The sequence below is a fragment of the Monodelphis domestica genome, chromosome 1 (genome assembly GCF_027887165.1).
Source record: "Monodelphis domestica isolate mMonDom1 chromosome 1, mMonDom1.pri, whole genome shotgun sequence".
Taxonomy (NCBI): domain Eukaryota; kingdom Metazoa; phylum Chordata; class Mammalia; order Didelphimorphia; family Didelphidae; genus Monodelphis; species Monodelphis domestica.
In genome coordinates, this window is record NC_077227.1 from 483,376,381 (window position 1) to 483,399,971 (window position 23,591).

Consider the following 23,591-nt stretch of genomic DNA (forward strand, 5'->3'; position numbering starts at 1 on the left):
AATAAAAATTCTAAAAAGCATGTTCCTAAGTTTCAAAAACTGGGCAAAAGTACATAGTATGCCCAGTGTAAATTCATTGCTGCTACTGAATAAATAAGTACTGGGTCAGGAGCATCATCTTTGTATATGAAAGGCAGTACATTTTCTATTGCTTTCCTCTCCTCACCCTTGATTTTGTTTTGCTTATATAATGATTTTTAAAATTTTTTATTTCCCTATCCTTGCTCTACCATAGGGTCTCCTGCCTTATGTTGTTTATAACAGGGATTTTTTAACTTGGAATTTAAAAATATTTAATATATAACTTGGTTTTCTTTGTAATCCTATATATTTTATTTTATGCATTGAAAAACATGCTTCTGAATAGGGGTCCATAAGCTTCATGCACAAAAATAGTTAAGAATCCTGATTTACAACTCCATCACTTTAAGACAAACCAAACCTCTCTTAACTAACCCAAAAAGAATCCTGTACTTGAAGACAAATGAGAGATGCCATACTGAGTCAGACCAATGATCCTAATCTAGATTCTGTTCATATATAAATAAAAAATCCATACTAAATATCCAAAGTTTGGATTACTGAATCAGTGATTCAGTAAGTTATACTTGTTGATAATAAAAGTGAAATTTTAAAAGACAAGGGATTCTTTATCCTATTTAAATGCAGACTTTGTGTTTAACATAAATAACATCTGCCATAGTGTTTTTTTGAGAAGTAATCAGAGGATGCTTATAACTGCCTCTAAGAAATACTGACCAGATACAGACTATAGAACTGAAAAGGGAAGGCTTAAAATCAAAAAGGACAAATTTTTAAATGTAAATTCTTACATAAGGGACTACTGAGAAGCAATCCCTACTTTTCTTTTACACTGCATCAAGAACATCTTTTTAAAAAACAAATTCTGTAATCTACGTTTTTACTCTCAGCAGAATAGGAATTTTGAAAAACAGACATATATATTTCTTCCACTAACAAATCTTAGCACTTTACAAAATTAATTTTCAAATGAACATTTGTCCTTTAAATCCTCAATTGTCCCTTTTTTAAATACATGTTTTTCCCTTGAGGAAGGAAATGCAGAGACTACAGGTATCTAACCTGGACTCTCAAGCGCGCCACAAATGAAAATTATACTAACATTTAAGAAAACCAGTGACAGCTATACAGACACAAGGAATATGGCAGATGGGTGCAAAAAGGAAAGCATATTAAAGTTATTCTACTATTATTTGGTATGTAGGATCAAGGAAAAAAAGTGGTCAATTATCAAATGACCAAAGCCCAGTAAATTATGGCTCACTTTTATTTACTTAAAAAAAATTTTTTAAAGAATCAAAGATCAAATTATTAAATTAAAATGGGTACAAGGATTTAAAAAAATATGTTAAAGGTGAGAACACAAACAAGATAAAAAACTACTGAACAGAATCAGTTCCCAAGTTGTAAGGGACTTCAATGGCCTTATAACCAAAAACAATCCCCTCTACAAGACATCCCAAAATCCTTGGCCAGTCTTTGCTTGATGACTTCAAGGGATGGGGAAAACATTACTTCCATCTTTAGATAACTGTATTTGTTACGCTTTCCTTACCTTAAAAGTCTAAATTTTAAAACCTTTCTTGTACCCTTTAAAACCCCATGATATATTTTTTTTTTGCTGTCAGCAAAATATCTTTTTACAAAAGCAAAAATTGTAACAAATGATTATTCAAACAAAAGATGTGCAGTCTTATCAATTTAGAACTATCAGTAAATGACATACTTATCAAGATGTTAAAGGTGAAAAATGGAATAAAAACCCCCCACTAAAGCAAAAATCACTAAGAGAAAATTATAATCTCATACAGAATATAAAATTTATACGGTTTATACATTATTAATTTAACAATATGTACTTCTAAAACATTAATTACAGCAGTTATGTCAATGACATTAATCCACATGGGGTATTTAGCCATCCAAATAAATATTTCAACAAAGCAACAACTGATTTTGGACTTATATCAAGATTTAAACATTGCTAAAACTAAAAACTACTTGCTATATTAAGATTTATCTAAATTTTCAAGCCCCATTGATTGTTACTAAGCTCCCTCACTGTTTTAAAGCTAAATAAAAAGCCCAGCAGACAATCCAATTCTCTTTGCTCTTTTTAATTTAGTCTTTCATTTGTACTAGGGCTCAAGAACAACCCAGCAGGGGTACCTTAACCTATTTGCAAAAATATAATTAACATAGAATTTTAATAAAAGCAAATGGTTCCCTCTGCTTCCCATAATGAACAGCTTATAGATGTCATAGGAAAATAAAGATACCACAAACCTAAAGACTTTCAGGTACTGCTTTGTATTTACAGAGTCAAAGATCATAAATTCTCAAGGAAAAGAAGGAATATAAAAGAAGTTTGCCTTTCAAAGGCTTAAAATGAAATCTCATTCCTAAGTTCTCTGTGTACAACCATTCTTCGGCAGTATGTCCTAAGTTTAAAAGTGGGGCCAGACTAGTCTGGTGAGACTATTTTGAAGTTTAGCTTTTCTTTTATACTTTTAAACCTGGAAACCATATCAATCAAATGCAATGTTTTACTAATCTAGATTGAAAGGATTCTAAATTGGAGAAAGGAAGAATAAAGCTTACTACTCTTCCAATAACTATAGGATTATCAGGTATAAAGCAAGCAACTAGGAAAGAACACTAAGGAATTTTAACTTCGAAGGCACTTTCTACAAGAAAGCATAAAAAGCCAAAATAATATCTGTAAAAAACACTGCTACATTTTCTAATCAAAACAGTGAGATCCAAATAAAGGATTTTCAGAAAAACTAATACTTATCTTAAATATTATGATGACAAATTTAAATTGTATTATGAAAAAACTAAAATGATCATAAAGAAGCAAGTACTCTATCAATGTAAACTATTAGTTTACCATTAATTGAGAACATTGTTTCCAATTCATAAATAAATATATCACGGGAAAATAGAAATTTTTTTGTATTTTAAAGATGGAAAAGATGACAAGAGGGAAAAAAGTCCAAGTTTCCAATTTTCACTAATATCTAAAAATCAATAGATTTTTTAATATAACTCATTAAATGGGACCACAAAATCCCAACAATTTGTTTATAAACAAACACCTATTAAAGACATTTCATGCATATGATAAAATCCATTCATTTACTGATGTCAAGGATAATTCCTGTGTATATTTCAATAACTATACATTTTCATAGTCCCTACCATTTAAGCATATTTCAAAATGATTATATATTATACATATTATTTATATAAACTATCTTATATACACTAATAACAAAAGATGACTAGAGACTATACTTATCTTGGTGCTTTCTTAAAGAATATGCAGCCTTTATCTTTACTCCTATTTTTTTCTTCCTGATCCTAAAATTTTCATTTGGATATTAAAAGTGCCTTTCTATCCTAATTTATCTGAGTTCAAAATCTTCTATAATAAAGAAATGTCATGTTAAAAATATGAAAATGTTTTCAGGTGGTTGGTACAATCAAACAGGTGAATGAAAATTCAAGAAATGAATGAACTTCACCTGACTGCAGCATTTATTCTACTGTGGTACAACCATGGCTGAAATACAGAGTCCACAGAAACTGTCCCTATATTTCATACCAACAAAATTTTAAAGTTCGGTTTCCAAAAAAGCCAGGCTAAAGATAAACTTGGCTATCACTGGTGAAGAATTACAATTTGACTTTGCAACCTGCTATTACATAACATAAAACAGACACATAACTGAACATGAAATACTGCCAGATTTAGCTATTCCATAAAATTGAATGTAGGAAACAATGTGAATACAACCCAAGTAAAATAGCAAAACAGTTCATTGTGGATGACAGCAAATACCAGAGATACTTAATTACAAATAGTCTTGTCATGTATAAAACTTCAGTTAACCAGATAATCCAATTAAAAGGCAAAAGAAGGCAAACAGGATTGAAAATAATGCATTGTGGCTATTAATAGTTACTACTTTTCTTTAAGCCTTAAATGCCAACACAAATTTTTCCACATTGAATATTCAAAGGGAAGTTAAATCATTGTAATCTACCCGAAATTATAATCCACATTAGACTAGCATCTATTATATGCACATTAGTGCACTGAATTGTTATTCTTCACTGCTTTATCAGATTCATTTTGATTATTTAGCAGCACAGAATTTCATGTAGATTATTAGCATTAATTTAGGAAAGTCAGTGCTCAAAAGTACACTCAAAACATATATTTATGTCACAAATATATTAGTTAACTAATGTATATGTAGTATGCATATAGTATTTATCCATACACAAAATGTTGTGAAATCGAGCCATTATGCACTCCTAAAAAATTGCAATCCTATAATAGGAATGTAAAATTCTAGAGCTGAACCAAAGAACAAATAGGAGTGGTACTTTGTAGAACTCTGTAGTACAAGTTCCATAGCTATTAATCATTAGTATAGGAAAGTTTGAGAACAAATGAATTTCCTAAAAAGCTCATACCACTTTCATAGAAACACAAAATGTTTAAAAAGTTCACCACCAGCAAAAGGACTATCATTCCCATAAGAGGATTCCAGAAGTAATAGATATGGTCATTTTTAAGGCTGCAGTTAACACTGTTGGTGTCACTACAAAAATCCCATTGTGACAAAACTATTATTAAAGAGATTACAGATCTCTTTAGAAGCCATTTTGGTCATTCTTGAAATCAAAAAGAAACCTTTATTTTTAGCAAGACTGACTGCAAAAAAGATGGTTCATTGATCCATTGTGAACAAGTCTCTCACCATATAAAACACCAAAATATATATATATATATATAAAATTAAAACATACAACCCCTGCCCCCACACAAACTCCCCTAGAAACCATACAACCCAAAAATACCAAAGAGAAATCAAACACAACACCCTCACAAAAAGAGTCTGAGTTACAATTTACAAGTTTATACACTTTTTCCTATGCAAAAAAAGGTACCCAGAAGAAAATGCTTGATGAAAACTTGACAGAACTTTGGGGTTAAGAAAATGCATTATTTGGCTACTATAACTTAACATAAAGCAAGTAATCAGTGCTCTACAAACATTTTAAGTGTGAGGCATTCAGTTGAACTGATACTCTTTACTAATGCAGCACTTGAATGGCTACTAAACTAAAATCCTTCAGTGGCCAATCAGAAAAGCACTGGGATGTTAAAATGCAAAATGCAATTTGTCTAATTCTTAAAAATGTATCATAGTGCATAGCCTAAATCAGACTTTCAAAGAGATACAGCGCCTTTTAATGCAACATTTTTTTCCCAGCATTTAAAGGATCATTTCTCCCTTTAAATAAGATGTTTGCTCAAAAAAAAAGAAAAGAAAACAAGTCCTGTACTGTAGTAAAAATCTTTCAGTCACAGACTGATATAAATGAAGAATACTGTGCAGTAGTAAAGTTGCTTGCTGTCCTCCTGCACATATTTTACTTGGGTTCCTCAATTGTCCCCTTGCTGAGGTCTGTCATTTTGGGGTATTTTACTTTCTTCTGGTCCAACTCATTTTGAGCCCACAGTAGTAGCTTCAGTAACTTTGCCAACTTGGGTGTTGACTCACGATTTTCATAGTCTAGGACAGCTTGATTAACTTCACTCCACACCTAGAATAAAAAATATTCAAATAATTATGTACTTAAGAAAAAGGAAATATAATAATCAACTAAGCACTTTTCTCAAATGACCCCTTTAAAAAGCAGAAGTTTGAATAAATAGTAGCAAAAATTTAATAGGCACTTACTATATACAAAGCATAGAACTAAGTGCTGAGTCCTACATAGCCATAGTTCCTGACCTTGAAAAGCTAATAATCCAATAAAGGAGTTAACACATATACACAAATAACATGATAGATATGAATAAAGTGCTACAGAAATTTATAGAACATAAAAATCACTTTTAGGAGATATAGAAATCAATGTCGAAGAGGATGTAGCATCTGATGTAAAAATAAGACCATGCTCTAGAGTTGAAACGGACATATAATCCAACCCCATCATTTTAAGGATGAAAATATTAATGACCCAAAGAAATTAACAACTAGCCTTTTGATAATCAGATGTCTAAGAGTATTATAAGCAGAGAGAACAGCATGAGAATAGTATAAATAAATATATGAGCCCTAATCAGGAAAGTAGGAGTCTAGTGAAGTAGAAATGTAATGTTATGTAAATAAGCATTAGAAGATGTGAATAAAGTTAGGATCAGATTATAAAATAGAATTAAGTGCCATGCTACAGAATTTGGCTTTTATCCTGTGGGCAATGTTTTGCTACAGACTTTTTGAACAATGAAATAACAAGATAACAATTTTGCATTTAGAAAATAATACTGTGGCATTTACAGAATGGGGAGAGGAAGAGGTGAGAAGAAAATAAAAGTGGAGGCAGAGACTTGTTAAAAGGTTATTCCATTAGTTCAAATAAAAGAGAGCAAGCAGCTCAAAAATGGGATAGCACTGAGATTTAAGAAATAGTAGCCTACATTTACAAATAGTTCTTGATTTATGCAAATATGCATTACATAAATTTGACTTTACATAAAGAATTCTGAAAGAAATCCACATTTTAAAAAGATCACCTATCAACCACATTTTCAAAATGCAAAGAAAACTGAAAGCAGTTCTGGGCCTTGGCTTGAAACCTCTCATGCTAAGCGAATATCTATTTCATCAAGTCAGTCTGAGCTCTGAGACCTTTGCTGAGGTCCCCTGAGTGTCACCCATCCTTTCTTGTCTGTCTATTCCCCCACCCCCATATTCTTCAGGGTTCTGACCAGGCACCCATATAATTGACTCCAATCCTCAAGTATGCCTCCTCCTGCTCTAGCTTCTGTGTCCCTGACCTCCCCCTGTCCATGAACCTGTGCCAGCTCCCTCCTTCCACAGGGTAGTGGTCCACTTCTGCCTCCCTCTCAAATCAAGAACTGTCTGTATATAGAATTTGAAAGGTATGCCAAACTATAGTATAAATATGATTTTTGTTGTTTGCTGCCTTCTGTGGCTTTCTTCAAATTCCACCTAAAACCAAACTTTCTATGAGAAGTCTTAATATCTCTTTGTTATTGTCTATTGATTTTTTCCAGTTTATCCTGTATAGTTTGTATATTTGCTTGTTGTTTCTTCCATTAGCCAGTGAACTCTTTGAGGAAAGAGATTGTCTTCTGTCTTTCTCCATATCCCCATAGCTAAGCACAATGTCTGGGACATAAGTTGATGCTTAATAAATGCTTGGCTGATTGTTTTTACTTGGATTAGTGATTTCATTTATATTGAAAACTATCCAAGTCAAGAAAGTCCCTCCCAGTGTAGACTGGCAAGTTTTAAAGTCTCAAAAATATACCTTGGGGGAGAGTGAAGAGGGTGAGGAAGAAAAAGAAACTTATAATAATTAAAATTTCAGTGACCCGGAGGCCAACTACCACTAAGTAAATCCAGGTAGAGACAAGCCCCTCAAAGAAAGGAAGTTAAAGTGACACAATGGAGAGAAATTCTCTTCGGACAAGCCTCACTGTAAAGACAAGAAAGAAAAAGTAGATAGGCTGATGATGTAAATATCTTCCCTGCAAAGAGAACCATTTACAATTGCCTAAGGAAAGGGACAAAAACTTTTGAAATTGCAGGAGTACATGTCTAAGAAGAAAACTGATGAACTTTGAAATCTTCATAAGCTAAAACAGGAAAAGTATAGTAGTAACTTCTGTGAAGAATGTGGGCCAGTTCAGTTGCTTTCCAATTAAAAAACAGGAGTGACTCATATAAAAGTAATAGTGAACAAATTTAGGACTGGCATATTAAAGAATATCTTGTGATATTCCTGATTTGATTTGGAGAGATCAGGCACAGTGAATTGGTAATCAAGATCTTGAATTCCTTAATGTATCCAAAGCCTTCTAGCAAGCCTTTTCCAAAATATACCCCAAACAACCTCCCCAGTCCCCCCCCCCCCCCCCCAAAATCAAACCTAACCACCAAGCAAAGGCAGTAAAAAGAAATGGAGCAATAGAATAGTAAGAAAGGTTAAAATGTACCAAATGCCCTGAAATTCTTTTAGATGACTGTAGTAAAGACGAAAAAAATAAGAAAAGGACTTCCAAGGAAAATAAAGTGAAGAAATCACCTAAAAAGTCATCTAAAAAGGAAAAACCTCAACTATAACTCCTTTCTAATAGCAAAAAATATTTAGTGCTAATGTCAAGGTGGATAGCAATACTAAGAAAAATCAAAATTCCAAAAAAGAAAGTGAATCTGAAGAATTCAGATGATGAGCTTTTCATTTAAAAAAAAACAACAAACAAACAACAACAAAAAAAAAAACCTGAAGAAACTTTCTACAGATGAAGAACTAAAAGAGATGGTAAAGAAACTTTGGACCAATGTCAACTTGGAGAAAGTTAAAACAGATTAGCAAAGGGGGTATATTAACTCTAGTCTGCTTATGATTAGTCTGAAAGATTTTATTAAAAAAGACTATTAAGGAGTTAATGTCATGAAGTAGAGATAATTTTAAAAATTGCTCATCTGAATTGTTTCCCCAAATTCAAATGCATGATAAACATCAGAACAAAGAATTTATTTCCTTTTTAAAATTTTTGTTTAAGCATTGTGTTAAGCAGGATTAACTGTTGACTTTGTATCATGTTATAGAAAAATTTATTGAAATTGCATTTCTATACAGTTTTTTAAAAAGTTTTTGCATGGCAATGAACATTTCCTGCTTTTTTTTAATACTTGTGTATGATATTTTGGATTTCTATGTATAAGGTAATGCATGAACTCTTAGGACTGTTGTAGCTTTTAGTGTGCTTAATATAAGTAGCTTGCTAAATCATGTTAAAAAAACTGCTGTAACTATGAAAAATGGCACCAAAAAAATCAATCCATGACAGTACATTCCAAAATAACTTCTATACAAATATGGTGCTTAATTTAAGAAACATTAAAAATAACTGATTTGTTCTATAGCAAAGATAGAAAACCATGCTATAGAATAACAATATAATCTTTTTTTTTTTTTAATGAAGTATTTCAGTGATCATGGGGGTAAGGGCATTCCTTACATCAAACTAACAGTCTGGGTTTCTTTTTATAATTTTAAGAATATTTTATTGTTTTTCTAATTACACATAAAATTTTTAAATATTCATTAATTTTTTTTTTAATTTCAAACTTTGTCCCTTCCCGCCCCACCTCATTAAGAAGGCAAGTAATTTGACATAGGTTATATATGAACCATCATTACTCAAGAGTTTCTTGAAAACTAGAGAAGGTATTACACCCTTTTTCATTCCCATATATTTGATATATATAAAATACATAACAATTTTAAGTAGAATTCTACTTCATTAACAAAAAAATCTGAAAAAGTAGTTTTAAGAAATGTCTTGACACTAAACATTCCTAATTCTCTTTTTTCATTAAAAAAAAAAAAGAAAAAACCTACAAACTCATTTTACTACACATTACCTTTTGCCGCTGCATCATGTTAAGCAAATCTCCAAAGGGTGATTCTTCAGGATTATCAAAAGCAAGCAAAGCCAAAGTGCGTTCCATTTCTGTCAGGCATTCTCTACTTTCTTCTCCTTGTTCTGCTAACTGTGTCTGTGCAAATTCCAAGGCTGCTTCTGTTTCACGCTGCCGAATCAGTTCAATCAAATGTTGTTGCTATACAAAGGAAAGTTGTTTAAAAATCAGCTAAAGATAACATCCCGCAGTGAAGCATTTTCTATTAATTTGTTAAGATGGCCTAAAATGATGGATTTTCCAGTACTGCCGAGTTTACTCTTTGATAGTTAAAAATTTCTTTAAAAAAAAAAACTTAACTAGCACCTGAAAATTATAAACAAAAATAACAGCAGAAGACCCCCCCAAAAAAACCCAAAATCATGATTTTAGAAGTAATAAGTTATTTCTTATATACAATTTTGTTTATTGTCAGTAACTCTCACTAAATGTCTTCAAGCTCAAGGTGTTCCCTCCTTAAACTTACCTGTAAATGAAAATAAAGATACCGATTTGTGTCTAAGAGCTCTGGATGTAGGCTATTTATCAATGCAATAGCTTCCTGAATCTGACCTTTCAATATCATCTCTCGTATTTTGATTCGCTCATCTAATGTTTCTAGATCAACACTGGGCTCAATTCCAGACTCCATTCGAAACTTTTCAGCAGCTTCCTTAAACCCCTCTGAAACAGAAAAAAATACATGTATTACTAAATTAATTTGATACCATAAGGAAATTCATTCTTGGAGGCCCTTTTGTCTTGACTAAATCCTCTAATATCAACTAGTTACTTAACAATAAACTTTCATCTGTATTATTTCACAGGAATAATTTACTTCCCCACAGCCATTCCCTACCCATCTCTCAAAAAAAAAAATCTATGAAAGGATGTCATTCTAAAAAAGTGACTAAATTGTCTAGTCCTTTAACTTGAGAGAACCCACTGCTAAGTTAAAAACAGAAATAAAGATCTTATACAAAGCAAAATATTAATAGCATCAATTCTATGATAGTAGCAAAGAACAGCTAACAACGTAGATTACTAGACAAATGGCTAAACAAATAATGGATTACTTCATTATAAGAACTAACAAATATGAATTCACAGAAACAGGAAAAACTTAATGCAGAAGGAAGAACCTGGAAAGCGGTATATAACTACAACATTATAAATAGGATAACAAAGAACCATGTGCAATTTTCATTGCCAAAAAAATCTGGCTTTGGAAAAAAAAATTTCAACTCTTTCCCTTCTTTATAAAAGTCAGGGTGCATGGATATGGAATCTTGCACATATTATCAGACTTGGCTGATATTTTCATCAGTTTTGTTGAATTTTACTACAAAGGATGGCTAAATTGGGAAGATGGAAAGAAAGGACATATTCTAAAACCATGATAATATAAAAGCAAAAGTTGTCAACAAAACATTATTTCAAGAAAGAACAAAAAGTTCTTTATACAATCACAAACCCCATCTCCTCCACAAAGCAAACATTATATCCATAGAATCATAAAGATGGAGGTAGCTTTAGAGATCTTATGCTGCTAGCACATCCAGCAGTTAAGTGACTTTCTCAAGGCTATGTTACATGCCTTAATACAATCAGAGATTTTCATTGCTTATAAATGACACAAATATGCTTTGGTGTGGATTACTTCAAAAAAATCTTGGTTTATTGGCAAAGATCCAGAGAAGCCACAGATCTGGTTTCATATGAATAATACAACCTGGATAAGTTATAGAAGTGTTTGCTACCTCCTGTACAAGTAGTAGTCAAACAGGGGTGTTATTATCTGCTAATACCCCTGTTTCTCAACATAACTTAACAAATTATATTATCTTTAAGAAAGAGCTCAGACTAATTTAACGAACTAGAAAAGGTAAGTGGCATTCAAGATTTAAGGATGCAAAACATTTCAAATTTCTAGATTAACATCTAATCTCAAAAACAAAACAAAAAACCCAAAACAAAACCCCAATGAGCTGACTGTGCTCACTTCAAATATGTGAACAATATTTTTTTGGAAAGTAGACAGTGATCACATTAAATTTTATGTTTAGATTGGCCACCAAGTGATGAAACTTTTTGGTCATAGCAAATCATAAAGACTATCAACAAGACTTATAAATGGGTAGGGTCCTCTACTGGTAGAAGTACTCATACCATAAAAATCATTGGTCTTTTTTCCCACTAAAATCTGATTAAGATGTAGTAATACTTTATTACTGAGAAAGAAAAAAAGATGGTATTTATTTCCTGTATTCCCCCCCTTCCTCCCAAGTACAATATAAGCTACTTGAGGAGAAATGGTTTCATTTTAGGCTTTGCATGCCCAGAGTCAACCACATAATAGGTGCTTAATATTTGATGAATTGAAATGTTTTTCAATTCAAATTCTAAACTGTAATTACACAATAAGTGCCCCATATTTTATAAATAAAATTAACATCAAGATCTATGAGACCATGGAAAAATTGCAAATATCAAGTATTTTTGTTTTGTTTTTTTAACATTGAACCAGATTTGCATCATTTTAGGTGAAATATTCTTTCTCTCTGTGAGCAAGTAATGGTTGTAACAAAGTTAAGTAATAATTTTAACATAAAAAATAGTGAGCCAGTGTGCTAGTCTATCCTTGGTCACAGAACAGAAGTAATTAATTGAGGACGAGAATAAATGGTTTTCAAATGAAGAAACAAAATTACAAGCCACATTTAGCAAAGATTTTGGGGGGGATTCAGGGCTTTGATTCAGATTGCCTCCAATGAGGCAGCCAGTCTGTAACCTATAGGCTTAGTGAGCTAATTAAGGCACTGGAAAGGTTAAGTGATTTATAAATCCATGGTAAGACTAGTAGCATCTGTCTAAGGCAGTATCTTCCTAAATCCAAAGCTGGCCCCCTATTCATATAGATGCTGCCTTTTTATATACAACCATTATAAAAGCCTAAAAGTGATAAAGCTCTGCTTTTATATGATAATGAACAAAGAAAATTTTGCAAGAATCTATAAATACCACGCTCTGAATTACCTGTAACAAGATAGTTCATAATGAGTCGGTTCATATCAGCTCTCTGTATATGTAAGTTATTGAGTTTTTCCATCCACTCATCTTTAGTAATTTCATCGGGTTTTTCTGCATAACTCATTTTGAACTCTTTCTATAAGAAAGAAAAATTAAGAAATTTGATCATAATATGTATTAATTGGTAAAAAGCTTATCTCATGTATATCAGGAATAAGATAATATTTATTTACAGTCAACTACTAGATTAATAAAAGCTAATTAAAAACAAATGTTTATGCTCATGATGAAAACTATAAATGCCCAGAATTTATAATCCTGCAGAGGGAAAAATTTAACAATTTCTGAAATTTATTCTTTCTTCAGTGTTATGCAACATTAATAGTTACGGCAGATAGGACCAATTAAGATTTGAAAATTAATTCAAACTGGATTCTTGCAAATATTTTTTAATTGTAATAGTTAAAAAAAATTTTTTTTTACAGCAATTGCTAATTTTGGTAGATGCCTGGGAATTTTTAAGTCAAAGATTCTCTTTAAAATATAAGTTCCATTTTCCAGAGACCCAGGCTCAACATTTAAAAATTAAAACCATTACTACAATAACTACAAGTCATCTTGAATCTGAACAAAAACTTCCAGTAGAGATAAACGAAACTAAATATGGTGTCCAACATACTTTCCTTTCTCTTACAAAATCCATTCAATTTTACACTTACACAGTTCCCACCAACCTTAAGAGTGATCCAAAAAAAGGCACTATAATAATAATAAATAAAAGTAAATATGAGAACCACAAACTCTAAACCCAAAACCTAAAGCTCAACTAGTTGGTACAAAACTGATGAAGCATGAGTAATTTCCTAACCACCTTTACTCAGCACTACTAGCCTGTCATCTTATATTGGATCAACTACCTATGCCCTGTCAAGCTCTTTTAAGAGTAAGAAGAAAGTTTTATCTAAACTCTGTATTTCCCATAGCATTTTAAAGGCTTATTATTACAAGGCTTTCCTCACAACAGTCCTGAATGTACAAACGTCAGTGCTCTCATTTCACAGACGAAGAAACTTAAGATCCTACAGATGATCAGAGTTAGAGCCTAGGGGGGGAAAAAAAAACTTAAGGGACATCTAGACCAACTCACTTATTATACAAATGAAGAAGTTGAGAAGTTGACTTTCCCATGGTCACATAGCTACTGAGTGGCAGACCCAGAATTCTAACCCAGGTTCTCTGACTCTCAGATCCTAGGAATTCAAGTCTTCCGTGCCTCCGATTGCATTTTTTACCCCAATACACCATGCCACTTTTTCAAAGAGAGGATAAAAACGGAGGTTCCCTCATCCCTTTTGAATGAGGATTTTGCACACCCTAAAGATAAAACACACTTTAAAACCAAGGGGGCTGTCTTACTTCGCTCCAGAGGCGCCTCCACGACATGTAGACTTCCTACCAGCAGGCGCCACTACCTTCGCGGCCATCCAGACCAGCAGCCTCTGAGCGCAGCTGATAAGACTGCTCGGCCCGCCCGGCACCGCTTCTCTTCGCCGCCCTCCTTCCTCCTTTCCTCCTCCTCCTCCTTCTTCCCATTTCAATTGCAAGTTTGGAGGCCCGGCCAGGCCCAGACCAGCCACTCTCCCGAGACCAAAACAAACAGCATCCTAGAACCCCGGCCCCGCCCACCACGGAGGACGGCGTCGGACTCCAGGAGCCCGGGGGCGGGAGGAATAGAAGGAGACAGAGAGGAGGCCACCCTCGGGCCCGGCTTCCTGGGCCCCCCGCGGCCCCCTCCCCGCCGACGCCATCTTACCGTGAGGATCCCGCCTCCTTGGCTGCGCGGTCTCGGCGACGGCCCTTTCTGCACGGCCGATTCGAGGGAGGGGGTCGGGGAAGGGGGAGGGGGAAAGAGGTGGCGGCAGAAGTGCCTGAGGAGAAGGAGGCGGAGGCCGCAAAGGAGGGAAGATAGGCCGCCCACCCCCTCCCGCTCAACGATCTCTCGCGAGAGTTCCGAATTGGCAACCAATGAAACCTTTCCGTGTATGGTTGGGGGAGGGAAGAACACCGGAAAAGCGAAACTGTCGCTTCCGCCTTTACGCAGAAACTTTCTTTCTGCTCCCTTTCCAACTTCCTCTCAGCATCTCCCCCGGGGGGGAGGGGGGAAATCTATGGGAAGGGACGAGAGCCAATCAGAGGACACTTTCAGTTGCCAAAATGGATGCTGTAGGTGGGCATCGCGTAATAATTACGTCACCTAGTTTGTCTGAATGTGGGACCCCTGAGGCCGCTAACGTTGTTAACTCCTCCCACTAACAATAATTGTTGGTTCAGAACCTGGAGCTGGCACGGAAGCTGGCGGTTCTACCCGGGTGTGTGTCCCTGACTGTTGAACCGAGGAACAGGTGGGAAGTTAGGGATGTGAATAAAAGTCCCACAGGTCTGCCTAGCCGAAGCACGGGACGTGGGTAGTAGGATTGTGTTAAAAATCATTGTACCCTTCTTTAAGGTTCAACCTAATTTAGCCAATAACAAGGTTACATCCAGGACAGTCATTTCCTCTCCCATTTTGGAGGGCAGTAGGAGATGGTGAAGTGGAGTGATTTATCTTTACAGTTCATGAGTTGGTTCAACTCAGGTCAACCTTTTTTTCAAACTGTTTTTACACCACCGACTTGTGAGCTCGTCTGATTCTCCCATCTCTTTCCCTTTCCCCAGTAGTTAGTGCCACTTCCCCGAGATTACTAAGTATTTACTTTGCATACATTTTGTATCTGTATAATACTGGTACTTCTTTCTCCACCCTCTCCCTTGAAATGAAAGTGTCTAGATAGTTGGATCTGAGTTTCTTTGTATCCTCTGTAGCCTACTTGACAGTTAAATACTCAAATGGCTTAGTCTTTTGGTTGGGAAGTTCTTCCGGTGATGTGAATTGAAAGTCATCCATGCCTGACCACTCAGTGGTCTTGAACATATATATCTTGACTCTTGAACATATATATCTTCCCAGAAGATAGACTTCTCTAGGTAAGGTCCATCTGTGTTGGAGGCCTTCCTCCCTTTTCTTTTCCCGAGATTGGAAAGGTATCATGGAACACCCTTGACTATGTGTTCAGATCCTTTCTTACCATTTGCAACTAGCCTACTTTCTCTATATGCAATACAACTTCTTGATACCATCTGGTCTAATTTCTGGTCTAATTTATAGTTTCTCATTGAAACCTATATTACTCCCTCTCCCACCATCCAACCAGAGTGTTCTATTTATTGTTCCCCAGGACATTCTCATCCTATTCCTTTACATTGGCAATCCCCCTGTCCCCCCCCCATCCACTCCCTACATCCGCTCTCTGCTGCTTAGAATCTCATAGCTTCTATAAAAGCTTACCTGAACTAATGTCTCCTACGTGCAGCCTTTCCTGACCAATTCAGCTATTAGTACCCTCAAAATTATTTTGTATATATTTTGTTTTTAGTTACATGCCTACATCATGTTTCCCCTGTTCATAATTTTATCTTTGTAACCCTAGCACCCAGCAGAGTGCCAATGACAGGGGCTTAATAAATACTTTATTAGTTGATTTATAGAAGATATATAGGTTCACAACCTAGACATCATTCTTGACTCACATCATCTCTCATTCCATATCCAATTTGTTGCCAAGGCCTGTTGATTTCACATCTCTCAAATATGCCCTTTCTTACCTAACACTGCCAACACCTTGGTACAGGTGCTTATCTTCTTAGACCTGGCCTATTACACTATCCTGCCTGGTCTGCCTGCCACAGATCTTTTCCCACTCCAGTTCATGTTCCATTCAGCTCTCAAAATGATTTTCCTAAAATACCAACAAAGGTCACACATTCCCCCCCTTCCAACTCAGCATAATATAGTGACTCTGTATCCCTTCAGTATTAAATTCAAAATCCTCTAATTCAAAGCTCTTTCTAACTTAACCTCCTCCTTGGCCTTTCTGTCTTCTTTTCACCTTATCATTCAGCCAATAAATAAAATAATTGCTTATGGCCTCTTTGTATTTTTAACATACTCTACTCTCTTCTCTCTTTTTAAATAGCATCATTACTTTCCTCCCCATTTACCCATCCCTCATTAAAAACAAACAACCTTTTGAAGAACATACTCAACTGAAATAATGTTATATATTTTCCATTGCCAAAATAGATAGATATTTCATTATTCATCTTGAGTCCATAGTCTCCATCAAGTATTAGGCATGCTTCATTTTCTGTCGTCTATAGTCATGATTGGTAATTTAATTGATCAGAGTTAATAAGGCTCTTAAGTTTTTTCCTTTGCATTATTGTTGCTATATAAACTGTGCTTCTGGTTCTGTTTATTTCAGTTTGCTTCAATGTCTTCCTATGTTTCTCTGAAACTTTCTTTTGTCATTTCTTGGCATTAATATATTCTATTACATTCATATATTGAGAGGTAATGAAGCATCATGACTAGAAAGATCTGGTTTCTAGTTCTAACTACAACATACCTTTCTTAGTAATTGAGCAAATCATTTAATTCTTAGTGCTCTAAACAACTAGCTCTAAGACTAGCTGAGAATGTCACAACCTGCATCAATAGATAGTGTTTCTTTTCCTAGAAGATCTCTCTACCAATAAAATCACAGGTTTAGTCCCTTTCTTTCATATACTATATTTTGTTCAGCCATTTTTGCCCCCTTGTTTTCCAGTTCTTTACTACATTAAAATGTGCATCTATGAATGTCTTTGTCAGGTGCAGTGGTGGTGGTGCAGTGAATAAAGTATGCAGGTTGAAGTCAGGAAGACTTATCTTCTTGATCTCAAATCTAGCCTCAAACACTAGTTATGTTGACCTGCTCAAGTCACTAAACCCTGTTTGCCTTAGTTTGCTCATATATAAAATGAGCTTGAGAAGGAAATGGTGAACTATTCCAGTATCTTTGGCAAGAAAATCCAAATTGGGATCAAGAAGAGTTGGATACAACTAAAAAAACGACCAAACAACAATATAAATATCTGTAAACATGGATCCTTTCCCTTTGCCTTAAATCATTTTGGATTATAAACTTACAAAATGGTATTGCGGCATCAAATGTGATAATCATTTTTAATTCTTTGAAAGCAAATATGCTATTTTGATCTACTGATATTATTAATATGTTAGTCTTGAAAAGATGGGCCTTTTCACAGGCATTTACATAGCATTGTACTAAATTTTTTAAAAACAATTATCTCATTTGTTCCTCACAACAATTCTGTGAGGTAGATGCTATTATTATCCCCATTTAACAGTTGAGGAAACTCAAGTGACTTTCCCAGGAATACATTAGCAGTAAGTATCTTTTGAGTATGGACTTGAACTCTGGTCTTCTTGACACCAAGCCTAGTGCTCTTTTTACTACATAGCCATGGAATACTCACAATCAGATATCATGGAAAGCCATGTCATGTTTTCCCAAAAGCAATCCAGCTCACCTCATCTTGTTCACCTCTGGGACCAATTCATGATTTCTCTTTTTAGTATATTCCCAAGTAATGCAGACTGATATATTGATATATATATATATATGGACAAGAATATCAATATCCAAACTCAAGTTGAAATAATAGCTATTATTAATCCAATTGGTGTGTCTTGTATGAATGGATAATCCCAACTGCTTTAATTGATTACAGATTTATTCCAGGACGTACTGCAGTGTTCTGGTACTTGATACAATCATCATGCCATCTACAAACAGGAGTATCTGGAAGACTTCACCATCCCCAGAGTAACCCACTTTGGTAAATCCTGCCTTGGATTTCTTCCATCATGGCAGCAAATACCTTTAAGAAATGTATATCTTTTGGTTTTGTGCCTCTTCTGATGTTTTTATCATCAGAGGGTCATTGACCAGTTATTTTTTACTATTGTATATTCCAAGGAATTTTAAATGATTTTGATGTGTAAATAGGAGACAATTTCCAAGAGAGCATTTAAAAATTACATTTCATCTAAAAAATCAAATACTTCTTTAAAAAATAAAAAAAATAAACATAAATCATGCAATGGCACTTTATCTTTTCTACATCATTTAATAGTGAAATGGTAAAGATGTGGTCTATTATTGAATATTGTTTTTGAAAGCCCAATTGTTGCTTACCAGGACCCTATTTAAAGATACCTTCAATTCATGTAGAGATGACTTCCATAAAGATTTTGTAATAGATGGGAGAGTAGGTATATAGGTTGACAGTTACTGGTGTTCTCTTAGTTATAAATGTCCACCCTTTTTTTATTAATAAAGCTTGAGATGTAATTCTATGTTTTGATATCTTCCCCTTCTTCAGATATCTGGTATATTGATTTCTTATATACAAAATACCTACTCATATGAAACTATTCATTTTAGCACTAGAAACAAATTTAAGTGGATATTGATTAGGGAAGGACTTAAATTATGGAATAGGAATGTAGTGAACTATAATTTAGCCAAACTATAAAATGGGCCCCTTTGAGCTCTAAACATAAGATTATGAATATGAAGAATTCAAAGGAATATAAAGTCAATAAAGGTGATGCATAGTGAAGAAAGAGCAACCAAAAGAGTTGTAAACATTGACAACTGTGTAATTAAAGGCAAGGCAATGATGATAGCTACACCTCTACTTTATACAAATGGTCAAAAAAGACCATGAAAACAAAGTAACTACTACTATGCTAATTATGGTAGGGAATAGGAATCAAATAGCTAACTTACACATACCATTTCCTGTCCATTTTTTAAAAACGGGAAATATTCAAACAGGTGAGATGGTATCAGGCCCTAGAGATTTTAGTTCAGTTTTTGTTCCTTTTTTAATGTTTGAATACTTTTATTTGTTGAGGAAAGTTTCAATAAAATTTATTTTTAAAAATAATAGCTCCCAGTTCCATGGTACCTAAAGAATTACAACATGCATTTCTTAAAAAAGCTCTGAGGTAAGTTGTACAAATATTGATCCTCTTTATAATTTGTAGGAGTATATGATATGTACAGATTATTATAATATACAATGATGTATAATAAATATATTGGAGAAATACAATGTTCTTTGAAGTGTGAAGAGATTGTCAAAAATAGGGTTCAGGAAAAATATAATGTTCATAGTAGAAGAAAAAAGTCTTTGAGGCAATATCATAAACAATCATAAAGTGGGAAAGGACCTCAGAAGTTCAAAAATTGTTTAGGATTTCTTAATTTCCTTTTTAAATGACCTTTCCTTTTCCAGATGAGGAAACTAAGGCTCAGAGAGAGAACTAGCATTTCCAAGGTCACACAGATAATAAATGGTAGTGCAGAAATTTGATCTGATTTGCCCTGCTTTCAGTGTCAGCCCATTTACCATTATACCACACCACCTCCTATGTCAGAAGACCTGAATTCAAAGTCTGGGTCTGCTTCTTACTATCTGTGTGACTTTGAACAAATTACTTACCCTCCCTGAGATTCAGCATCCCCATTCATAAAATGAAAGGATTGGACTAGACAATCTCTAGAGTCATTCAGCTCTAAATGCTAACAACTTTTTTTTTTTAACCCTTAAGGTCCATCTTAGAATCAATACTGTGTATTGGTTCCAAAGCAGAAGAGTAGTAAGGGCTAGGCAATGGGGGTTAAGTGACTTGCCCCAGGTCACAGGATGTGTCTGAGGCCAGATTTTAATCTAGGACCTCCTGGCTTTAGGCCTAACTCTCAATCCATTGAGCCACCCAACTGCCTCCAGAACTTCTCGCTAAGGAGATCTGAGAATATTAAATGGAAGAAGTGTATTTGAGATGAGTTTTGAGCATAAGTAGGTTGTCAATAAGCCAAAGCCAGGATAGTGTATACAACAGGTCAGTATCATGAATTAATTTATTGAAATAAAAATGACTGATACTTGGAGACAAAACCTTAACCTATAAAAACTAGTTCTATTATTGGAACTTCAGGCTTCAGCAAAAGAAAGCTATTCCAAAGTCAGAGTATCAGGAATTTAGAGCTGGAAGGTACTGCCATATGTCCACCCCCCCATTTTACAGATTGCCCCTGTGAACCTTGGGTTAGCCTTATCCCAACCTCCTTTATCTCACAGGTGACTCTCCCCTGATGCTTACAGATACTTATCACTACCTAATATGGAATACATTTAAGGCACAAATGGGAAGAAGGATTGAAGGACTGCTGTTCTCAGGATTCAAATTTAGGACACTGATATGAACTTGGAGAGTTCTTTGGACCCTTGAATGGAGGACATTGCTGAGTTCGAAATGCTTGGATTTATAATAATGATAGATCTTTTTTATTTTTGGTAGGTACGCCTAACTCAAAACTGTTACACTAACCTTTACCTTAATTCAGGCCCTTATCTCACACAGTGTAGTGTTCTCCTTGGTTTCCCTGACTCTGTTCTCCTAATATGTTCTTCACACAGCTGTCAAGATAATCATCCTCAACTATGAAATAGATCTCCTAATTGCCCTCCTCAGTACCTATAGGATAAAACCCAAAGGTCTTAGGCTGATATTTAAAACCATCAGCTACCTAGTTTCACTCTTCTTCATCCCTCTGTTCTAGCCAAACTGTGATGCTAGATACTTTTTCATACTGTCCTTTCCCATCTCAGTAATTTACTCAAAGGAACATACTCCTATTAATTCTTGTTGAAATCCTTTCCTTCCTTGATAGAGGTGCTTCCTCTCACCTCTTTCATGCAAGTAATCTGTCCCCAGCTGTAAGCAATCTCTCCTCAAATTTTTTTTGCTGATTTGTCTGTAACTTTTCTTTGTAACACATATCCTTCTCCCTATACTTTTTTGTGTATTTATGTCTCCTGTACAGTAATAGGTACCACGAGAATAGGGATTCTTGTCATCTCATTTTCTGGGGAAAAAATAATTTTCTTACATGATAGGTGCTTATTGAATTTAACTGAAAATTAGGTTTGAGGTTAATTGAAAAAATTGTATAGGATTTCTTCCTTTTCTAATAATAGATCACTTCCCAATGACTCCCAACACCTCCCCACTGAAAAAAACTATCTTGAAGCAAAATATATCTCAGCAAAGTAACCGGTCGTGCCATACCTGTCAAAGTATACCTAATTTAGCGGCTCTAGTTCACCTTAGGCAAAAGAGAGGGAGACATGTTTCCATATCATTTGAAATTACAGCATTGATTAAGGTTCTAATATATATATATTTTAAACTGTTACCTTCCATCTTAGAATCAGTACTATGTATTGGTGACTTGCTTGGGGTCACACAGATAGGAAGTGTCATTTGAACCCAAGACCTCCCATCTCTAGGCCTGGCTCTCAATCCATTGAGCCACCTAGCTGCCCCCAGTTTTAATATTTTTCAATGTTTTCTTTACATTTCTGTGATCATGGTGTATATTTCTCTCTTATCTCTGCTTATACCTCTCCACATCTGTGCATAGAAGTCTTTGCAAGTTTCTCTGAAATCTTCATATTCCTCCTTTCTAATAGTGGTATGTGAATATTACCCACCAACTCTTATACCAGTCTTTTCATTTGGTGTGTATTATAACATTTCCCTTCCCCCCACAGTTCCTTTGCTTGTGAATTACAGTCAACAAGTGTGGACTTTAATCATGTCCATTACACAGTCCAAGTTTCACTGTGATAAAGGGCTAATAAATGAACCACCTTTTTTCTACAGAAGTCTTTCCCAAAATTCCTCTTAATTCTAGCACCTTCCCTCTGTTTATTTCCTATTCATCCTGCATATATCTTGTTGGAATGTAGTTGTTTTCAATCTTGTCTCCTTCATTAGACAATAAGTTCTTTGGAGATAGGGACTGTCTTTGCTAATGCTTTGTATTCTGGCACATATTAAGCATGCAGTAAGTGCTTATTGGGTCAGTTGGGTGCCACAGTGTATAGAGCACTGGGTTTGAGGTTAGAAAGACCTGAGTTCAAACAGGTCCACAAACACCCAGCTGTGTGTGGTCCTGGGCAAGTCACTTAGGCCTGTTTGCCACAGTTTCCTCATCTATAAAGTGAGCTGGATATGGAAGTGGTTAACCACTCCAGTCTCTTTGCCAAGAAAATCGCAAATGGGGTTATGAAGAACCTGACACGAGTGAAAAAACAAGTGTTTATTGACTGCCCGCCTGCCTACATACTACTTTCTCAAGATTTGATCAGGTAAGGTTTTCATTTTTATGGTGGTGCAGAAATAGCCCTTTAATGAGCCAGAGTTTACGAAATGGAAAGAAAATACAGAACCGAAGAACTAACATCAACTTTCTCTCAAGGCCACTTGATTTGGGAGGGGTTGGGGATAGGGCAGGGCGGGCCATCTTCCTCATTCACAACCAATCCAGGACTTGTTTTAATAATTAGGTTATCATTTTGATTTCTCGGGAAAATGTTATAGGTCTGAGCAGTGAGCTCCGCCCACGATAAATGGCGTTTTCCGGAAAGGCGTAGTATTGGGAAGAGAAGCAAGATTGGTTCCTGCGGACGCCACCGCCCCCTGTTTCCGCTGCCGCCGCCGCTTCTTCAGCCTTGGCTACTGCTGGACAGACGCTGTTTTAGAGCCGGGAGAAGGAAAAGCCTTTACAACACAGTACCTGAAGGGATATTGCAGGTAAAAAGCTATTCTCCCCAGAAGGACAGCAGAAGAAATTTTAAAAGTTTAAACCCCATTCTCCCCTCCCCCCCATTTTTTTTAAAACCGTAAACCTTTCGTCTTGGAATCAATTCTATGCATTGGTTCCAAGGCAGAAGAGTAGGCAATGGGGGTTAAATGACTTTCCCAGGGGTCACACAGCTAGGAAGTGTCTGAGGTCACATTTGAACCCAGGACCTCCCGTCTCTGGGCCTGGCTCTCAATCCACTGAGCTACCCAGCTGCCCCTCCCCCTCATTTTTTAAGAGGTCAGTGATGGAAGAAAGAAAGGGGCCCGAAATTAAAGGAGATGGGAAATTATGGAGGAACCACCCGTCCTTGGTTGGCTTTTAGGGCCACCCT

At 35.3% G+C, this 23,591-nt stretch overlaps 2 protein-coding genes across 12 annotated transcripts in view; one reads left to right on the forward strand and one right to left on the reverse strand.

The window, feature by feature from the left end:
* The window catches only part of DIDO1 (death inducer-obliterator 1), an 89,736-nt gene that overhangs the window by 4,595 nt on the left and 61,550 nt on the right, over positions 1 to 23,591 (forward strand). For 7 of the 10 annotated variants that reach the window (XM_056812855.1, XM_056812857.1, XM_007475591.3 and 4 more), the window contains exon 1: positions 21,832 to 23,208. The gene's annotated coding sequence lies outside the window, so the exon portion shown is untranslated. Of the gene's footprint in view, positions 1 to 14,840; positions 14,996 to 18,266; positions 18,375 to 20,687; positions 20,904 to 21,831; positions 23,209 to 23,591 lie in introns of those variants that run through there. The other 3 variants (XM_056812853.1, XM_056812852.1, XM_056812859.1) reach the window with 3 other exon arrangements.
* On the reverse strand, positions 1,841 to 14,755 carry GID8 (GID complex subunit 8 homolog). 2 transcript variants are annotated; one of them, XM_001368115.5, is made up of 5 exons: positions 14,407 to 14,755; positions 12,600 to 12,729; positions 10,051 to 10,247; positions 9,528 to 9,725; positions 1,841 to 5,667 (listed from the first exon to the last, which is right to left on the reverse strand). In XM_001368115.5, exons 2-5 carry the CDS (start codon positions 12,715 to 12,717, stop codon positions 5,494 to 5,496), a joined length of 687 nt encoding a protein of 228 aa, XP_001368152.1. In that variant the 5' UTR covers positions 12,718 to 12,729; positions 14,407 to 14,755; the 3' UTR covers positions 1,841 to 5,493. The 2 variants fall into 2 exon arrangements, with proteins under 2 accessions (XP_001368152.1, XP_007475638.1); XM_007475576.3 differs by having other exon boundaries at positions 14,010 to 14,409.

Coding starts and splice junctions, on each gene's coding strand:
- GID8 (XM_007475576.3), bottom strand. CDS start 14,036: ATGTCGTGGAGGCGCCTCTGGAGCGAA. Junction 12,730..14,009: donor GGAGGCGCCTCTGGAGCGAA/GTAAGACAGCCC, acceptor TCTTTCTTATAG/AAAGAGTTCAAAATGAGTTA. Junction 10,248..12,599: donor TATGAACTATCTTGTTACAG/GTAATTCAGAGC, acceptor TTTCTGTTTCAG/AGGGGTTTAAGGAAGCTGCT.